Genomic DNA, 16,917 nt, shown 5'->3' with positions numbered 1-16,917 from the left:
CTATTAGTGTTGGGAGAGTTGATGAACAGCATTAGGTTATTTTTCTTTGCATAAATGGATATGAAACTATTTTTTTGTGAACAGTGCACAGTAGGCTAGTGCCTTCTAATACTTTGTAAAAGACTTCGTGTTTTGTTTTTTAAGGATGAAGGGGTTGAATCTGATGATTTGAAAAAAGACATACCCTTGATGCCTCCTCCCCCTGACTCCTGCAGCATGAAGCTGACGATCAAAGAAATTTGGTTTAGTTTTGCAGCTCCTACCAATGTGCGTTCTCCAGCCCATGTATTTTCAAGGTATGACTCTATCTGATTTAAGAGAAAGAGAATAACAATTCTGGTTTGGTAAATTACAGTTGTATGTGGTAAATTCTGAATGTAACTTCAATAATTGTTGAAGCTTGTCCTGAAATGCTGGTTTTGGAATTTACATATATCACAGTAGTTCTTGCTTCAGTTTGTAACTGCCATCATGTATAAGAAAGTGTTGCTAGAAAATTTTTAATTAGATATGATAGAAATAAAAAAAATGAATTACTTCCGGTGAGAATGAGATGCATGAAGGAGAGCAAGGAGTGTGACTGAGAATATTTGTTTGATTAGGAGAGAGCCACTCACTGCTTTGGTCTTCAGCATAATGCTTAAACCTTTATTTTATTGACTTTGCACTCTAAGGTTCAAGATAAATCTTTCTGAGATATTTTTTTCATACTCTGTCAACACCTGAAAATTTCTGTTATATACTCTATAATGGATACTAAGTATCTCTAAAGGTCAAAGTCAACTTAATGAAACTTTGTACGTGTATAGAACAAGCACATTGTAAACATACAATTCAACAAACTAAATATTCCTGTCAGTATATAACTATAAATTAGAAAATATTTTTGTGATCTTTTTTGCCTAATATCCTTGCCTCAGTCCTTCAGCAAAATCTCATCACAATACCTTGTATAACAATTAATGTGGGATTCAGTTAATGTTCTCATATTCCACCTATTTGAATGTTGTTCGTAGTAGTAGTAGTAGAAAATCTTGCTAATTGCTGCTGCTGAATGTGAGTACCTAATGCTTGTTATTTTTCTCAATTAGGCAACTGAACCTCCTGAGTACTGCAACTCCTGCAGTTGGTGCTTGGCTTGTTCCCATTGATCAAGTGAAGTCATCTTTAAATAAGCTAGAAACTGAAGGAACATTGCGCATCTGTGCTGTTATGGGTTGCATAATGACAGAAGCATTAGAGGTAAATGACCTTCCTAAAATCAAGAGGCAAATCAGAACAGAGCAGTGTAATATGTAATACATATTCATTTGGGGATCTGAATATTTTCACAGAAACTCACAGTGCCTCCTAAGACGGTTTTTCAAGAATTGGTTACAAGAATTTACTGCCTGTGCTTTTTGCACAAAATCTAAATTTCAGTGGGGAAAAAAAAACAGCTATTACTGGTGGTGAAGTCTTGTGCTTCTTACAGGTGTGCATCTCCATGTAAAATAATTGGAGATTCTGTCTGTTGAAAGAAGTATGGCTTTGATATCTGATATGTCTTATGAAATTTGAAAGTGTGCTTTGATCATGGAATATTTAGGGTATTGAGGAGAAAACATGAACTTCTGTGCCCCTGCAGTGCATTGAATTATTGTGCTCATCAGATCCACTTGTTAGAGAAAGCAAAGTGAGGGTGAACAATTCTAGTGAGAAGGGCAAAATAGACTTTTTTTCATTGTTGAAAAGTATTATTGGTAGAGCTGTTATAAAAATTGGGTCTTAGTGTGATTTGCTAAGGAGCTTTTTTTTGTGTGTAGGCAGTTTTCTGCTGTTTGTTTAATTAGCACCATCTAGTGGGAAGATTTTGAAGAGTGGTGAGATCTCTTGGTGAGATCCCATCGTGTATTGCAAGACTGAGAGCTTAGTGTCATGCTAGTTTTATGCTCTACTAATTGCCCTTTGCAGCAGTCCCCTATTGTTACCTCCTTTTATTTTTTTTCAACTCTTCTTTCTACCAATAAGCCAAATTAGAAAAGTGTTTTTTTATCTAACTAGGAATTAACAGTTCGTTTGGAAATCTCAGCTAGCTTAGCAAATATATTCTTTAGTCCAGAAATAACTTTGCAAAAGTGTGGGATTGAATCCAGCTTTATCACTGCATATAAACAAACTTCAAATATGATATTTTCAGATACCACTTTAAAAAATATGGTAGTTATCCATGTGGCAATTTCATTGTAGAAGTTCAAAATGGAGTTAAAAGTTTGTGCTATTGTAGCTGAACTTATCATTCATATGCATGTTCTGTTTGCAAGTATGTTCATGTGTGAAAAATATTTGCATTTTAATCTAGAATAAAAGCGTGCACTTTCCTCTGAGAAGCAAGTACAACAGGCTCACCAAAGTGGCTCGTTTCCTGCAAGAAAATCCTTCCTGTTTACTGTGTAATATATTGCACCACTACCTTCACCAAGCAAATTACTCTATTATTGAGGATGCCACCATGGTAAGTTACCCCGTAAAAATGTAAATGAGTCAGCATGTTAGTTTAAACCAATTCTAGTATTTTCAATTAGGTAACTGTGTAAGGAAAGCCGAAAAACAAGGAAATAAACCTAAACTGGTGCATAAATACTTCATTTGCTAAGTAGACATGGCTTCTCACATGTCACTTTCTTTTAGGTTTGCTGTTTTTCTTGTGGCCTGTGTATGTGCTTAATTTTTATTTAGCTATTTTATTGGCAAATATATATGAAATCATAACAATTTTAAATACATGCCTTTTTATTTAATGGTCTCTTTATCAAATTTACTTTTTCTTAGAGATAAGAGTGAAGTAGTAAACATTTGTAGTTTTAAAATGAAATCTCAATTATTGATGCAAGTACATGGCCGAATTAGATTATATTTCAATTATTTTTTTCTGAGAACTAGACTTCATGTCTTAGAAATATTAGAATAATACAGGCACTTCACTGGTTTAAAAAAGCTAGAATTGTAAAAAATGTAAGACTTAAGGATTTAATCTTTTTGGTGGCTTTAGAATGTAAATACTTGGATTTAGTGGTAAATTGTTTGGACACATATGTTGGGCATAAGGGAAGAGTGTTTGTCCCTGATTTTGCATCATTTTCATAATCCATTTGCATGGCTGACAGATATGAACAATATGTTTTTCCTTGTGTTTAACTGAGAGCCCAATGATCATAAATAGCACAATTTGTGGCAGAAATAGCTCTGTTTGATTTGTGGTAAAAATAAAGGTGTGTGTGTTTTTTTAAGCACTATTCAGTGATGCAATTGAAACAATCCCTGGTTTTACCTCAGTTCTATGTTTTTAAATGACTGCTTACCAACAAAGGAAAAAAAACATTCAGTTTTTAATTTCAGTTGTTTCTACAGTCACTCTAGGGCTGCTCTGATTTTTAGTCTGTAGTTTAAAGCCTTATAATTACTTCAGCACTTCTTGTTTCATATTTGATAGTCTTGTTTCCTGTTGTTTATTCTTGGCCCACTGGGCTACATCCTCAGGATTGAATGTATTGTAAATGAATGTATTTACTGTGTTTAATGAAGCTATAGTTCTTATCTGTTAGCCCTGTGACTACTTATTCAGGTATTGTGTGGTGCAAGCACAGTCCTATCATAATCTAGGAATGGGAGTATTTTGTCTACTTAAAAATATTTTTATAATGTTGATTTTTTTGTATACAGTTTGTTAAAATGCATTTTTGTTCATTTTTTAAGAGTGATGGCCTTCCTGCCCTAGTTACCTTAAAGAAAGGTCTAGTTGCACTGGCAAGGCAATGGATGAAGTTCATTGTGGTGACCCCAGCCTTTAAAGGAGTCAGCTTACACAGACCAGCTCAGCCAGTGAAACTGCAGACAAATGCCTGCCACGAGAATGAGGATGGGCTTGGATTAGACAACGGAGGGGGTCTTCAGAGTGACACAAGTGCTGATGGAGCAGAGTTTGAATTTGATGCAGGTATTTCAGTGTTTTTGCCCTCTAAAAGTTCACAGGCATCAGTATCTCCTCTCAGAGCATTTGCATCTTACTTAGTTCTAATGCCTGAATATATGATATTCTTTTTTTAGAATTGTCAAGCTTCTTTAATAAAATCATCTTCTTTTTGAAGCTGCTGGTAATAATATTATTGTAATGTTCTAATTGTCACTCATTTGAGGAAAAACAAGAGAAGACCTCATTTCTTGCTTCACATGCCTCGTCTTATCATTTACAGCAGAAAATACATCAACCTTATTATTTGCTAGCTTGCGATTAGGACTTTGTTTTCCAGCTTCTGATCTTGATTTAGAATTGTAACACAATTCTGTGAAGTCTTCCAGGAGTAGCTTCAAATCTACCTTCTTCCATTTGTGAAGACATATTCTCATAAATCCTAATTTTTTCCCATTTTTACTACTTTGTCTGTGGTATATTTTTGTTGCCAACTTACACCTTTCTAGTTTAACAAAAACTACGGATAAAGCTCTCTATTTGATACAGAGCTGACTTAAATAAGAACCATAAAAAGGAAGGGCACAAATATTGCTAGGGTACAAAATGTTGCTGGAATTCTCTTTATAGCTGTCTTGAGTTGGCTTACTTATTTTGTGTTTTTAGCATCTATGAGCAGTGTTCCTGTTCTCAGAAATACAGTATTTGTTTTTGTTTTCTCAAATACGAATTACGTAACATTGATGAAAAAATATTTAAAATCAGGAGAAGAATCTGCTTTTGGTTAAGAGCCCAGCAGCAGTCATAAGCTTAAAGATAACGATAGTGAAGGTGTACTTGTTTGAAAATTTTAATTATGCTGCATGAAGGATTTTTTTTTGCCACATTTTAAGTGGCAATTTTGCCTTCTTGTGTAGACTTAATTGTAGAAGTAATTGATGGTGCACAGAAACGCCACAATTCAAAAAATGATCAGACATGCCAGAAGTAGCAAAAAAGTGAAATTTGTTTCTTTATGGAAAATTACGTTTTGGTATTTTAATTGTCTGTGTTCTCCAGACAGCTCTTCTAAAATAACAAAAAAGGTACGGGCTCCCCTGTTTTGAAATTTGAGGTAACAGATGCATCTTTGTCTTCTTGAAACAAAGTTTTATTCCTCCAGCTATTAAAAGATAGAGAATAACAGTAGTATGTAGTAATAAGTGTACCTGTTTATTTTTGCAGGTGTGAGATTTGACTGGGCTCAGCATGAGGATAGGTAAAAAGCAATCCTGTAGTGGATGCTGCCCCGTTTGAGGACTCTTAGGAAGGGATTAGTTGCAAAGAGAGAGATATGCAGTTTTGTGTGCAAGTGAGCTCACAACTATAGCAAGTTTATTTTGGATCTGTAGCACAAAGCAACAGCTGTATGGCATTGGAAGGACAAAAAGATTTGTACTTGTATTATCAAGCAAATCCACTAAGCCAGTGTTTGAGGTTTTCTTATATGTCTAAATTCCCTTGAATTCCCTTGACAGTTATATGTGTCAGAACCTGGAAGTTCGTGACTGCTTGTAAATAAATGTGTCTAATAATAGACAATCTTGGTTCCTTATAATATATCCAAATGAGGAAAAGTTGTTTGCTTGCTTCCAGCTACTGTCAGTGAGCATACAATGCTCTTGGAAGGAACAGCTAATCGTCCTCCGCCTGCTGGTGGCTCTTCTGGGCCTGTAACTGGTGCTGAGATCATGAGGAAGTTATCCAAGACTCACACTCACAGTGATTCTGTTCTGAAAATAAAGGTAAGCTTATAGCATAACTAATACATGAAGAGCGTGCTCCTTATTCCATAAAAGCAATGCTTGTGTGCTCCTTATCCCATAAAAGCAATGTTTGATTAGTTAATATATATTCTGCATCTGTTCTTTATTGGTTATCTTGCCAGTTACCTTCAGAGTCCACTTAAAAACAACATAAATGTGCGTAATTTAAGGATGTGTATTAACTTTAGTGGTTTTCTGGCTTTTAATCTATGGGAGCAGAAGTGGAATTTTAAACTCTCATTACACAAAGTGTAATTAACAAAACATTTCAATAATTTGCAGTAAAATCAGTCTTTTTTTTTTTTTTTCTTTTTCCACAAGATGTTCAGAAAGCTGCAAGATTTTATTTTTATTTCTAGTTTCTGAACAGAAAGTTTGTGGATTTTCTCTTTAGCCTTTGTTTTGCAGAGCACCCCCCAAACAGCAAACCTCTCTAGATGATAAGTCAGCTCAGCGGATGTGTGCCTCTGTCCTCTGCAGCAGGGAGCCATCCGCTGATACCGCTCACTGCTTCCTTCCGATGGTCTTGCATGGCTTAGGGTTAAGTAGCCCAGATGCTTTGCACATCTGGCTCCTCTTCAGCTGGGAGGGCAGAGATGCTTTTTGCAGTTGTATGCCTTTAGATGGAGCATGAGCCTTCTTCTTGGTGCCGGAAGTCACCAGCTTCCATTCTTTGCTTTTCCTGGAGGTTGCACTTACATTATATTAGGGATGTAAGGGATTCAGGCAAAAATTAAATCCAAATTAGGTTTATAGTCAGTGGTTGGTATTGTTTCTTCTGGAGATCTGTCTTAGATGAATTCTACACATCTGCAATTTCACTTGTTACATGTTGTAGCTTTTAAAACTGTTTTTGCACTTTACTTTTCAAGTGTTAAAATAATTTTGCTAGTACCTTTATACACAATAGCTGTATGGCATATAACCTGCCCCAAGTGGAATGCTACATGCCTAAACTTTCTGGGAATTAGATTTTGTAGTTACTGTGTTCTGATCTTATATTCAGAACAAATTTCACTTTTATTTTTACAGTTAACACAATACTTCATTAGTTTGTTTGTTTTGTCTACAAGGGTATACATCCATATCATTCCTTAAGTTACACTAGTGGAGACACAGCTACGGATTCACCAGTGCATGTTGGCCGTTCTGGCATGGCAGTCAAGGAAAGTCCAAGAAAAGAGAGTCTGCTCAGCTATCTTACTGGAAGCTTTCCTAGCTTGCATAATCTTTTGGAAGGAACTCCTCAAAGAAGTACAACTGCAGTTAAAAGTAGTTCTTTGACAAGAACAGGTATGATGTAGCTGAAATTGTGGGAGGGAGGGGAAGAGAGGGCTGAATTTAATAATTTAAGTAGAAAAGATACTATATTTTCTAGAGATCACTGTACCATATAATTTCATATAAGCAAGCATCAAATACATCAGATTAGGAAAAAATATGACAGCTAACGAACTAAAATGTTTTCCTTTTACACAGCTTTGTTAGTTTCTGAGGGCATATATGTAGATACATAATTACATAAGTGAGTTGTTCTGAATTAATATGCAAATTAAGTGATCAATCTGTATTTGTTAGTTGGTTTTTGACCTTGTAAGTAGGTCAAAAAGTGGACCAAAATGAATGTTCCAGTAAGTTAGTTTGTATATAACAGTAATTTGCTTATTTTTTAATATTTAATAATGGTTCTTCAAACAAATGTGCTTTGTAGAAATTTGAAATACGTGTATTGAAATTTTTACATTGTGTTAGTGTTCATCATGCACTGTTACTATTTATATAAAGACAAATGGGTAAGTTTGCATTTTGTCTAAGACTTCTCTTTTTTAGTATCTGGGGATGAAATACAGAGAAAGAAAGGTATTTTGGTTTCTTAATGAGTTCTTCGGCTTAATTATGGCAGAAATGAACAAATTCAATGACATTTGTAGTTTAACATCTATTAGTGTCATGGTGGAAGTTCTGTGGTAGCATATATAGTTTGTGAGAGTTCTTCCTGACCCATAATTCATTGGAATAAAACTTGAGGGCTAGCCTTACTATTTTAATACTAGATGTGTATTCTCAGTAAAATTATTTTGTGTTTCTGCTTTTGCTGACTTTGATTCAACAAATGCTAAAGCTTCTGATTTGTTTGCGTAGGAAACACGGTGGCCACAGATATGTTATCTGAACATCCTTTGCTGTCTGAACCATCTTCTGTGAGTTTCTATAACTGGATGTCAAATGCCGTGGGCAACAGAGGAAGCGTGGTACAGGAAAGTCCAGCCACCAAATCTGGACACAACAGTCTTCCAACAGGTATAGTTGTTAACAGCTGGATTTAAGATATGACTCTGGGTTGGCTGTTCCTGTGTTTATTACTTCTTTTTCTGAAAGTAATAGAGCAAGTGGCTTAAGTTTAACAGACATAAATACTACCTGTGGGACTTCTCAGCAAACCAAAAAATGGAAAAAAGTCATTAAAACAATTTTTTTTTTCATTTCTCTCACCCTCACTCAAAAAAAAAAATCTTTTCCTTACATTTGGAACTGTAAATGTTATTGCCAAGACCATGTGTAGCTGTGAAAAGGTAAGCTGTACAATCATCCTTCGTTGCAAGGTTCCTTTTTTGTTAGTTTTTGTTAGTTCTCATCTGTAGTTTGCATGTTTTTGCAATGAAGATTTTGAACGTTGGAATCCTTGATCTTTCTCAGTTCAATTTTGAAGCAGAGTATAAACATATTTTTTAGCTATGATGGGAAATAGTCATCAGGTTTAAAGGAATGGAGAAAAGGACAGATACACTACTGAAGCACTTAAGCGTATTGAAGAAAGACACGTAACAACTTGTTGCAGCTTATTTATTATTATTATATGCCTGCCATTTATCATTTTCAAACATGTAAATTTTTATTCTCTGCAACACTAAATTTGAATTTTTCTTTGGTTAACAGTCTTTCTACCACTTCTTGTTTGTTTTCAATATTGAACAAATAGTCTGATTCCAGAAAACACCTTTGTGCTTTACTTATTGCTCAGCCAGTGTGGCCCTTCTGAAAACTGTAATGTGCTTTTCTGCAAAGGAATCACAGGATAGAAGTATACTGTTCAATTTTGCTTTCAGAGAAAGGTACATTTTTTAATGCTGAGATTGTCAAAGTTTGTTCACAAGCTTATACTCCTGAAATTAGATGTAGTGATTCTTACTCAGACAGATCTATCCCAATTATTCTTCTGTGAACACGCGTAGCCGTGGCTCTCTGGTAAGTGTTGTAAACTGGAGTTCTGAAGATTCAGCCTGGACATACACTGGCAGAGCAGCTCTGTCTCATGCAGGCCAGTCCAATCCAGAGTCAAGGCACAAATAATTCAGCATTGCAGAGCATGTTTTCTAAACACTAATCTATAAAGATCTAACTAGCGTGTCTTACATTAGGACTAATAAAAAACAGACATAGCACATTGATAGCTAGAAGTAATTACCTGTAACTGTGGTTGATCGTTGCTTTTTTTTGATGGTACAGGCAAATTAGTTTTCTGTTGTAGCTCAAACACATGTATTAAGTACCCTGTAGAGTGCAATACAGGCAAGAGGCTGTGGGAAGGAAGAAAAGTCTCTGCTTTTCAAATATGAGTTTTGAACAATATCAGACTTGATACCCTGAATGCCATTTTTGTGAGGTTATGGACTAGATCAGGAGTCTGATGTCCTGTGTGTATAGCAAGTGTGTCTGCATTAATTAACTTCGAGTTTTTATAGAGTTGGTGGTGTTGAAAATTGCTGTGGTGTTCGTGTTCCATGGGTATTTATTTTTTAGGTGTTACACCAAATCTTCCTACAATACCCTCTGCTTCAGACTTCAACACCGTTTTGTCTAGTGACCAGAACACCCTGGATGGCACACACTCACAGCACAGCACCAGTCAGGATGACATTGCAGGTGTAGAAGAGGGTAACCAGGGGTTTCCTGCTGTCCAGCTAGCAGATGCACAGGTAGGCGTGGTTTACAGATGTATTTTGGAGTTCTGTAAGAGAAAACTAGTTAATATTTATTAAATCCTAAAATGATGAGTGTTATCCTGGTTTTGTATGTGTTTATCTTACACATTCCTATGCAAAGATGGAAAGGTTCAAGAAACCTCTGAGGTTTCTTTAGCAACTTTTGTTAATGGTGAATAATGGAACATGATTTAATAACTTCAAAGAATGTTTGGAGCATTTCTGAGAACAGCGTAGTTTGCCAGCGTACTTTTTAGTGGGGGGAACATTCAGCTGTACTGCAGAAAGCTTACACGCTCAATGTTAGCTTGCTGTGTAGTCAATCTTTGTGCTCAAAAAGTGCATAAAACCTTTTTTTTTCATTGTTTGCTGTTTTACACCACTGTAATATCTTTTTGCCATATTACATAGCTAATTTACTGTAAATATGATAGATCAACAAATGATGGAGCAGGGAAATGGGAATATAGGAATAATCTAGACAGTGAGAAGTAAATTGGTGGATTTTGTTTTGTAGGTTGTCTTCAAACCTCTTCTAAGTTACACGGGAATTCAGTCTCAGGATGCAATGCCACTCTGCTACAGAATGTACTTTGGAGAGTACCTTTCTTTCTCAGGAACTTTGGACTGCTTAAGAGCAGATATTGTTGATTCAGATACAGCAAAGGAAAGAAAAAGCAAGCGAGCTCGAAGGTATGTCATGTATTTGAAAATACATGTATTGGTTAAAGAAGATAAATAAGGGCCTTCATTGTGAAGTAGAAGTTAAATGGAGTTCTAAAGCACTTCTAGAGAATAAGGAGCAGTTTCTTTTTTTCTTCTGATCCTACCTGTTTTCTCTTCCTGTTATAATATTTTCTTTTTTATCTTCCTGTGTAGTGGTTTGGAAATTTCAAGTCTTTGAATCTCACCTACTTTTGTAAATGGGAGACTGGGGTGGGGAAGGGGGTAAAGGTGGGAATAACAGTGGGAGAAACTTGAAAGCCTATGAAGTGCTATTTTGTGATTAATCCTATAATGAGATTGTTATTTTGAGTGTAAATGCTGAGTCTTTTTTCTTTTTTTCTTCCCCTTGAGTGTATTGGGTTATAAGCTTCTATCATAACTTCATGTTATGATAGAATAATTGCATGCCAAACTAAGTTTTCCTAGAACTAAATGATTATTGTGTTAGTAACACACAGTGTGGAAGTATGAAAATTCATTTTCAATATTTAAACTGTGTTAAGAATGTGATACTCTGAAGGAAGTGAAAATTTGGATGGGGTAAATCAGATGTACCATCATGTAAAAAGTATTTGACTCCATGCTAGTCATGAAGATAAACAAAGTGTAACTTTTACCTTCTCTTTCCTAGGCAAGGAGCTGTCAACCTTCCTCCTCTTGAATTCAAACCAGCTTTAATGTTGGAAACTTTCAGTATTAGTGCTGTTGTAATGGAGAAATCCATGTGCACGCCTCATAACTCCACCAATGCCCTTTCTTTTCACGACTTGAATAAACGCTATTACAATACTTTTCACTGTAACTTTACAATTTCTTGCCAGTCCATAAGCCAGCACGTGGATATGGCACTGGTCCGTCTCATTCATCAGTTCAGTACGATGATTGATGACATCAAAGCCACGCAGACGGACATCAAGCTTAGCAGATACACAGCTGGATCAGCTTCTCCAACACCTACTTTTAAAACCCGCAAACACAGAGACTTCCGCTCCTCTGATTTTAGCCGAAGCTCTCGAGGAAGTCTTAATGGAGGTAACAGGGTGAACAACACCAAGAGCAAACGAACAAACAACGAGAACAATAAAAAAGAATCTCGAAACAAGAATTCCCTGGGCAGGTCAGAAAGGAGAACTTCTAAAGTGTCCAGGAAAGGTTCAAAAGATGTAGTTGACCACGTGACTATTCACATGGATGACTCTGACTCTATTACTGTGTCAGAACAGAGTGAACCTTCTGCAGAGTGCTGGCAAAATATGTACAAACTGTTGAACTTCTATTCACTAATTTCTGATCCAACCGGAATTTTAGAGAAGTCTTCGGAAACTTTTGGACCAACAGGTAAATCAGTTCACGAATCCAAATAATTTGGAGTAAATGAGTTTGCAGAAGTCTGTTCTTTTACAGCATGACCAGAAGGGGTTTTTGAAAATTGTCTACCTCATCTAACTTTGAACAAAGGAGCAGGGAGTGGGGTTGAGCATCTTGTAGTTAACTTGCCAAGATGGTGTACAAAGACAAAGTATTTTCCCAGCTTTATATTATGCTTTGATTCTTTCAATCTCAGACTTAGTCAAGTAAGTGTTAATCAACTGATTTAAAATTCAGTCCCTTGTTACTCTTGTAAGTGTATCATACTGAAATGGGAGTTTGTTGAAGACAGGAATATCATTCTTGTACAGAATACCATACCCACAGATATGATACCTGCAATAACTTTTCTTTGCCTAAAGAGTTCTCTTTATATGCGAGATGTATGGTCTTTGGTTTCAAACACAAAAGTAAATCAGATATGTTAAGAATTTCTTCTAAAACATCCTTAAATATTTGTGTTTTCGTAGGTGTTCGAAGCCCAACTGAACCTGCTTGTAGAGTTGTGTTTGAGAACGAGCAGGATAATGGCAGAGACGCGCAGAGGAAGCGCAGCCTGGTGACCTCGGAGCCCCAGCACGTGACCCTCATAGTCTTTGGCATCGGCATGGTAAATCGAACCCACCTGGAGGCGGATATCGGTGGTCTCACAATGGAGTCGGAGCTGAAGAGAATCCACGGCAGTTTCACCCTGAAAGAAAAAATGAAAGGTGAGATAAATGAACCTAGATATACTCAGTAGTTAAAAGTCAGTAGTGGCTTTACCTTGTATGTGTGCCTGTGCATTCCTGTGTATGTATTTGTAATGTTTTATTTGTAAATAGATGTATGTCGTGTCTGGGTGTGGGTACTGTAACAGTCAGTATGTTCTTTTTAAAAGCTATTGCTAAGATGCTGAGAAAATTAAAAGGATGCAGGATTTTCAGAAAATGACTGGTGAACAAAATTATTTCAGAAGATGAAATTACTCCTTTTGTTTTCAAAAGCTTTCTTCTGGCCAGAGTTTAAATTTGATATAGCATAATGTGATTACAGAGACTCTAATTTTTGAATTACTTTGTTGCTACTGTATTTTTGAAAGCAGTAGGCATACCTGGAGGTATTACACTGAATCAAGTACTGTTAAATATCTTTATTTTCTTAAAGATGTACTGCATCAAAAGATGACTGAGACATGTGCCACTGCTCACATAGGAGGTGTCAACATTGTCCTGCTGGAGGGAATCACCCCAAACATTCAGTAAGTACGAAGCCTGATGATTTTAAAATAACTCAAGTACAATGCTTAGAAGTGGTATCGGTTGTGTGATGGTAAAGCTGTGCAGCTTACTGTGCAGAAAGCCTTGAAGATATGTTTCTAGATAGAATCTGTTAAGTTACAGAGTCTGACAGTCATGCAGCTGTTGCAGAGCTTGGCCTGAGTTTGCGTCCTGAAGCTAATTGTGTGTACCTGTTGGCAGGAAGCTTTTCTATGAAAGGCTTCAGCTCTGAGTGAGCTGAGGATTATAGCCTACAGGACGTTGGTAGGTTTCAGTCTAGGGTGCCAACAAAGTTTTAGTTGTAATTCTGTGAACGGGAATACTCCTGCTCCTTTTTATTTCTAGTGAAAGGTATTAGTAAGTTGTCGATTGCACGTTTGCAGTGTAAATGGGTGACGACTGGAAAAAATGTAGGGAACGGGTCTTACATAAATGATCATACAGGCAAATCTTCCTGCACCAATTTAATTCCATGTGATGTACACATAGAAACTTTGGTATTTACTGATTCTGTTATGCTTCTAATTGTTTTGGAAGCTTGTAGGTTCTACTAAACAAAACAAGTTTTTATAGGCAATATTAAACCTAATGACACTGTTTTATCCTATTTAAGATCTGGATTGTTACTCAGATAGATATCTTTTTGAACTCCCATGTTGCATGATTCTTTTGTCATTTTTACCATTCTAATATCCATTCTCCACCCTTTATATAACTGACATAATTGGAAAAGAAAAGAAAAATCACTTTTTTGTGCATGAACATCTTGAATGACTTACTCAGCATCCACATTGTGGTTTTTATTTTGTCAGGTACACAGACTTAAAAAAGGCATGCGTTATTTTTCTTTGTTTCTAGGTGAATTCTTTGAGTTGCAAAACAACAGTTAAACTACAAATCTTTGTAACATAGAACACCCTCACACAATTTGAATGTTAGTTGGGTAACCCTCAGTATGTGATCTGGTTTTAGGATATTAATAATGTTGTTGAAAAGGGGCTAAATAACATGACTTGATTCTCTCTTTTTTTTTTCTTTTCTCTTTTATTTATCCCTGTTTAGTTTAGAAGATAATGTAAATAAGTTAAATAGTACAGAATTTTACTAATACCCCCAGATAAATTGTGCCTGATAAATGTGTTTCAGAAGAATAATTACAAGTTCTAATCTGACAGCCATGTAGTGTTTCTGAAGATGGCTGGGGTTCTTCAGGTCTGTTTTATGCTATAATCTTACTGAACTTCTATATAGGAATGGTAGAAAAGGGGGAAAATAATCATTAAATCTTGAACAACAACAAAAACTAACAAACCCCAAACCTTCAACTTGTTAACTTTGAAAGTAAGTGTCATATTGTGGGTTACAAATAATTAACTGACTAATTTTGCATGAATGTTTATTCTTTATTTGCTTTGTTTTTGTTTTTCTTGCTTTCTCTTCAATCTTCATCTCTAGACTGGAGGATTTTCCTACATCTCCTACAAGCACAGCCAAACAAGAATTTCTGTATGTCATATTATAATGTTTAATAGTCTTGCAACTACCTGTGTTGTGTAGCTAATGGCTGCATTCCCAGTGTGTGTGATTGTCTAGGCAGATGTTGCTTGAATACATCTTAGATTAACATCTAATATTAGCTAGATAAGCTTTTCATGTAGTCTGCAAATATCTGTCCAAAAAAAAAACCCAACTTTTAAGTTTTCATTTAACAATCTAGCTTTAGGGGCAGACATTATTACACTGTACTGTCACTACTGTAACACTAGAACGGCTTCACTGACTGTTCAGTTCTTTAGATGTGCTTCTGTGCTTATTTTGATGAGGTGAAACAATGCTGATAAACGTGGAGGTTAGATTTATTTTTAATTTGGTAAGAAACTGCTGTGCTTGGAGTGATAATACTGATTGCGATTTGATCAGGATCACTTCTTTTGTCTTTACATACCTCAGTGCTGGGTTAAGATACCAGCTATGCTGACTAGGCTGTGCTAACAAAATGTTTTCCTTAAAGTCATGCCTGTGCATCTACTGCAAACGAAGATGAACCTTTTCATGTCCCCCAGTTCCCTATGTGTGAATGCAGGTGTCTTTTTTTTTTACCCTCCTCTTAGGAAAAAATGCAGTGTTTTCTCTCTATTTGCTTTTTTCTTTCCTGATGCTAAGCTCAGGGGAGGGTCTCACTGGAGTAGTGGTCAAGGTGGGAATTGGTACATGGGACAAACTCTCTATAGGAAGCCGTCTTCCTATAGCTCCCTAGCATGGGTTAGGCTGAGTGGAGGCCTTGTAGCCAGTTCTGTAGCGGAACAAAGCCTTTGGGCACGAGTTAACCCGGAGAGTTGTTGTTTATGGAATTGATGTAAGAACATAGGATTACTTCTGAATGTGTGCCTTGTCCGTAACGTAAGTATTATTTTTTATAACAGTATTCAATGAGGTCTGTTGTAGGTGTATCAGCATATGTAAGCAAACTACAGATAAGTGATGTGCAGTGCTCATTCGGAATAAATACGCAGCCACCCAGGTCTGCATTCTGTCCTGTCATGGAAGTAAGCTTTGGGTAGACTGCACAGTGAAATTCATCAGTTATGTGAAATAAGCCAATATCTAAGCAGAGAAGCACAGTTAATTTTGCTGAATACTTGGGAAGTCCAAACTGAGGAAATTCTTTTCAATCTGATTCTTCCACGACGGCTGTATTGGTGTGAGGTTGTGTATTTTTTTAATTAAGGAAATGCTTGCAGTGGCATGAATTCATATCTTCAGATTTTATTATAAACTCAGTACAGCCTTTAACTCCAATTATATTTGCTTTTAACTTTTAAGCAAAGCACAGTTAAGACTACACTGTCTATCCAGTATGCAACAGGAAAAGATCTTGCAGCTTCCCATGAGTTGGAAGTTGTCCGTCAAACCCTAAATGCTTCAACTGTTAATCTGGTACTATTTTGCATTATTGATTAGAAAAAAATCGTATTCTTGATTTGCCACAATAGTTCAATCAGAAGCTTAACAGGAGGAGATGATTTGTGCAGGAAATACGGAAACATCTACAGAGATACAATTTTTTCTTTTAAAGAGGTGGAATAAAGTAAGCCTGCCCTTTTCTTCAGTATGTATTTAAGTAATTTTATTTTTTTCTGAAAATACTTGTGAATTAAGATTTCGTTCCTCCTTCATATTTATGTTAATTCTTAAACAAAAAAAATTGAAATAATTTCTGCTTGACCTTCCACCATGAAATTTTAATTCACTGTTGATAGGCCTGTGGTTGCCCAACAGTGCTGTGGACTTGTTTGTTGTAAGCAGGGGGAAGATGGCTCGTTTTGTATTTCCACACCAGGGATGCTCTGGGCTAGCCAATGTTTAACATGCAATATCTGACCCTTTGGTAGGGCTTCACAGAGGAAATGTTACTTAGGGACTAGAATTCATAGAATAATGTAGCTTTCACCGTGAAAACGAACTGTCTGCGTAACAGTTTAAATCATGATGCAAAAATTACTTTGATTACGTCCATTAAGTTAGCATTTGAGAAACTGTAGTTGAATGGTGCAATCTTACAGAGGCTATTTTTCAGTCATTTTAGCGAACATTCTACATCTCCAAAACTGTGTGTCTTTCTCTCTGAGGCTGTTTTTCTCTCTGCTGGCTACATAATATATTCCCATTGGGCAGAAATGAGAAACAATGTGTTACCTCTTGTGTCCTTTTTAATAGGAGCTTAGTGAAATCCGATAATGCCAAAACTTCATTCCACAATCAACAACTGGCAGCTTTGTACAGTTGAGTTTTATCTTATGTAATCATTGTGGACCAAATCCTCGTTC

At 36.2% G+C, this 16,917-nt stretch overlaps 1 protein-coding gene across 6 annotated transcripts in view; it reads left to right on the top strand.

The window, feature by feature from the left end:
• BLTP1 (bridge-like lipid transfer protein family member 1) overlaps positions 1-16,917 on the top strand; it is a 113,499-nt gene that overhangs the window by 56,483 nt on the left and 40,099 nt on the right. For 5 of the 6 annotated variants that reach the window (XM_084286130.1, XM_084286129.1, XM_084286127.1 and 2 more), the window contains 13 exons: positions 145-296; positions 1,092-1,242; positions 2,342-2,494; positions 3,736-3,976; positions 5,585-5,733; positions 6,828-7,047; positions 7,897-8,055; positions 9,556-9,731; positions 10,255-10,430; positions 11,095-11,801; positions 12,302-12,541; positions 12,978-13,071; positions 14,546-14,596. In XM_084286130.1, the coding sequence (XP_084142256.1) occupies positions 145-296; positions 1,092-1,242; positions 2,342-2,494; positions 3,736-3,976; positions 5,585-5,733; positions 6,828-7,047; positions 7,897-8,055; positions 9,556-9,731; positions 10,255-10,430; positions 11,095-11,801; positions 12,302-12,541; positions 12,978-13,071; positions 14,546-14,596 (2,669 nt within the window). The remainder of the gene's footprint in view (positions 1-144; positions 297-1,091; positions 1,243-2,341; positions 2,495-3,735; positions 3,977-5,584; positions 5,734-6,827; positions 7,048-7,896; positions 8,056-9,555; positions 9,732-10,254; positions 10,431-11,094; positions 11,802-12,301; positions 12,542-12,977; positions 13,072-14,545; positions 14,597-16,917) is intronic. The other variant, XM_084286126.1, reaches the window with a different exon arrangement.

This window comes from Netta rufina (assembly GCF_964035555.1).
Source record: "Netta rufina genome assembly, chromosome: 4".
Classification (NCBI taxonomy): Eukaryota; Metazoa; Chordata; class Aves; order Anseriformes; family Anatidae; genus Netta; species Netta rufina.
Note: the sequence above shows the minus strand (reverse complement) of the source record. Positions and strands in the feature narration are given on the sequence as shown.